This window comes from Sinocyclocheilus rhinocerous, unplaced genomic scaffold (genome assembly GCF_001515625.1).
Source record: "Sinocyclocheilus rhinocerous isolate Xijiao unplaced genomic scaffold, SAMN03320098_v1.1 scaffold1900, whole genome shotgun sequence".
NCBI lineage: Eukaryota > Metazoa > Chordata > Actinopteri > Cypriniformes > Cyprinidae > Sinocyclocheilus > Sinocyclocheilus rhinocerous.
In genome coordinates, this window is record NW_015662288.1 from 255,351 (window position 1) to 258,905 (window position 3,555).

A 3,555-nucleotide genomic window follows, 5' to 3' on the forward strand; every position below is an offset into this window, starting at 1 on the left:
GTTGTGGGCAATATTAGCCGTTAGAGTGTGCATCGATCTGCACTTCGAATTTTAATCTCTAGTAGTAGACCATCTGGGAATCTTTGGCATACTCTTTTCAACATACTATGATTTGGGACATACTAAATACTAGTATGCGAAGTGGGACGCAGCATCAGTGTTCTGAGACATGCTGCGCTCAGGACTATAGTTGTGCACTGGCTGGTCTAGCCTGAGAAATAAGCTTTTTAGAACGCTATTTGAGCAAAATAGACAACATTTATGACACAGTTGTTGTCAGATTTCATTGGTGATTTCATACATGAAATTTAATTGTAAGCTTGGTGAACAGTTTTGGAGAATTTGATGTTTCCCCATTCAAAGAGATAGGAGCTGCACTTGCATGCCCGAGAGACGTTTCACAGATGGCTGCCGAGTTACATGAATTGCCTTAAAGGGGCTTTGTCTGGTTTTTTTCTCCCTCAGATCATGGATTTTTATTTTAAATTCGCCGAACATTCGAAATTCAACATTTTTTTGAAAGCCCTAGTTAACACACAAGACATTCTCAACAGAGCGACGAATCGATGAGTCACTATGAAAACGGACGCTAAGAAAAAGCACGCCATGCTGTTTCTTTCTTCTTCTTCTTCTGTTCAATGGTCATTTACATGCTTAGTGTATATCGCCACCTAACTGATGGTTGTGCAATCATTTGTCATATTTTTTTTCGTTTATTCTTTTAATCACTGAGAATAAGAACTATATTGTTTGTTTGATGCTAATTATATAATAAGAAATATCACATATGCATTTTATTATAGAAATATATTATAGAAAATGCAGATCCATGACAATAAAATATAAGTATATTAGAATGAAATAAAAATTACCTTGTTATAATAATGTTTTATAATTCATATATATTGATAACTATTATATATGACAATAGAATAAATATAACATATTAGAATAATATAATTTATATAGTAAATTTAATAGCGCTTATAATTAACACATCATACAACTATATATATATATATCTGATAGCGCTGAAGTGAACTAAAGGTCTTTGCACGTCCGAAATTTTTGCATGTTAAAAAATAAATACGACCTCACATTTTGTCAATCACGTTTACACACTGCCTCCAAAACTTTCGTCCATCAAAAAAAAATTCGGACCAGGTTCGATTTTCTGCGTTTTCGCATCTGTAGCAAGCATTTTGATTGGAAAGGATGACGAATACGAAAAAACGCATACAAAAATTTCGGACTCAGTGTGCAAAGACCTTAACCCTGAAACATGACCTACTCCGGAGCAGGTTGTGTTCAGAGAATAAGTTGCTATGGCTGCTTACATGCACTGAACGTTACCTCCGTTTTTGGAACCGAAAGCTGAGTTTATCCGCTTACTTACCCTTAAACAAACCCGGGTATGTCATATAACCTGCTTTCTGGAATACCCCCCTGACATGTTCCCAGGTCCAGAAACGTAGCAAGGAAGTCATTATTTTAGTTTTCTTTGCGCACAAAAGGTATTCTCATAGCTTCGTAAAATTACGGTTGAACCACTGATGTCACATGGACTGTTTTACCGATGTCCTTGCTACGTTTCTGGGCCTGGGAACATTTCAGTTGCGTTGCTGTCTATGGGAGGGTCAGAGAGCTCTCAGATTCCATCAAAAGTATTTTAATTTGTGTTCCGAAGATGAATGAAGGTCTTATGGGTTTGGAACGACACGAGGATGAGAAATGAATGACAGAATTTTCATTTTTGGGTGAACTATTCCTTTAAAGGTGCAGTACGCGACTTCTGAGAAACTGTTGATATTTGAAATTACCAAAACAAACACGCCCCTATCTTGAGAGCTCCGCCCCCAAACTAATGAACATGCTATGCGACAGGCCCCTCCCCCATCATGAGTGGACACGCCCCTTACTGGTGATTAGCTGGAACTGTGTTTTGGTGCACTTTCAACAGTGTTTCTCAGAAACCGCTTACTTCTCCTTTAAGTCTTCTGAGCTGTGAAAGAGCAATAACTTCTCTGTGTTTCTCTTCAGACTGTAAGTACAATTGTCATCGCAGGTGTATGACTCTTGTTCCTCCTGAGTGTAATGGTGAGAAAGCAAACGGAGAAGGTCAGTTTGATTATGTATGCATGGGATAAAAATGTTTCTAGGTCACATTTCACCCCAAATCAAAAGAGGAAAATCAAACTTTCCATAAAGATATTTCAGCCTACTTTTAAGACTTTTTGCATTGTGATAATATTATTTGACATTTAAATAAAATGTTTTTGTTTTAGTTTATGTCCACCACTATAGAGACATATTTTAATGTAAATCAGCATAAATTAAAGGCAGTTAAACATGTTTTTTGTTTGCGTAATTGCTTATTTATTTCTTTATGTAATATTTATATTTATTATATTCATATTTAAATATTTAATTTCTTACAAATTTATTTTCATTACTATTTTTATATAAACAGAATATTTGCATTTTATTTTTTTGCCTAATTGCTTGTTTATTTGTTTGTTTATCATTTAATATTTATATTATATATATTATATATGTTTATATTATATATACAAAATTTTCACCATACTGATAAAATACTGGAAATCAGTATTGACATGTACATTTTGCGTACATTATAGCATTCTGGCAAATTAAGCTTATTTCCACAATAATTCAAAAGATAATGTATTAAAGATAATTTTAAATGTAATACTTTTATTAATCAAGGATGGATTAAATTGATCAAAAGTGATAGTAAAACATTTGGAATGTTTTATTTATCAAAGAATCCTGAAAAATTAATTGTATCATGGTTTTTCAGAAAAATATGAAGCAGCACAACTGTTTTGGACATTGACAATAATCAGAAATGTTTCTTAATGATCGATTAAGATGATTTCTGAAGATCATGTGACACTGAAGACTGGAGCAGTGATGCTGAAAATTCAGCTTTGATCACAGAAATAAATTACATTTTATAATCTATTCACATAGAAAACAGCTCTTTTAAACTGTAATGATATTTCACAATTAATCACAGTTCTGATCAAATAAATCCAGCCTTGGTGAGCAGAATATAGAAGTTCAGAATAGTTTGAAATGCATAAATATATATTAAAAATGTAAATATATTAAAAAAGAGGTAAAAGGTTTTAAATATGTTTAATATGTTAAATGTCCAGAGTCATGTTGTGTACTTCTACATGATAGTTACTGTAAACTTTAACATTTACATTTAGTCATTTAGCAGATGCTTTTATCCAAAGCGACTTACAAATGAGGACAATAGAAGCAATTTAAAACTAACAAAAGAGCAATGAAATGCAAGTGCTATATATAAAACATTGTATGATATGATTTTACATTGTATAATGTTATTATATTAAAGACACAGTTGTGTGTTGTTGTCATAAAGTGAGTGTACTGTATTTTCAGAGCCTGATGAGAACATGAAAGTGGTCACATTAAATGATCTTTATGAAGAGCTGCGATATAAAGACCCGCCGGCCATAGATATAACACCGCTGCAGCCGTCTGTCACGTAAGCATCCACAT

At 33.2% G+C, this 3,555-nt stretch overlaps 1 protein-coding gene across 1 annotated transcript in view; it reads left to right on the plus strand.

Annotated features, from left to right (window-relative positions):
• LOC107728020 (serine/threonine-protein kinase D1-like) overlaps positions 1–3,555 on the plus strand; it is a 17,749-nt gene that overhangs the window by 6,424 nt on the left and 7,770 nt on the right. Inside the window, exons 4-5 of the mRNA XM_016538071.1 lie at positions 2,041–2,118; positions 3,436–3,541. Of these exons, the coding sequence (XP_016393557.1) occupies positions 2,041–2,118; positions 3,436–3,541 (184 nt within the window). The remainder of the gene's footprint in view (positions 1–2,040; positions 2,119–3,435; positions 3,542–3,555) is intronic.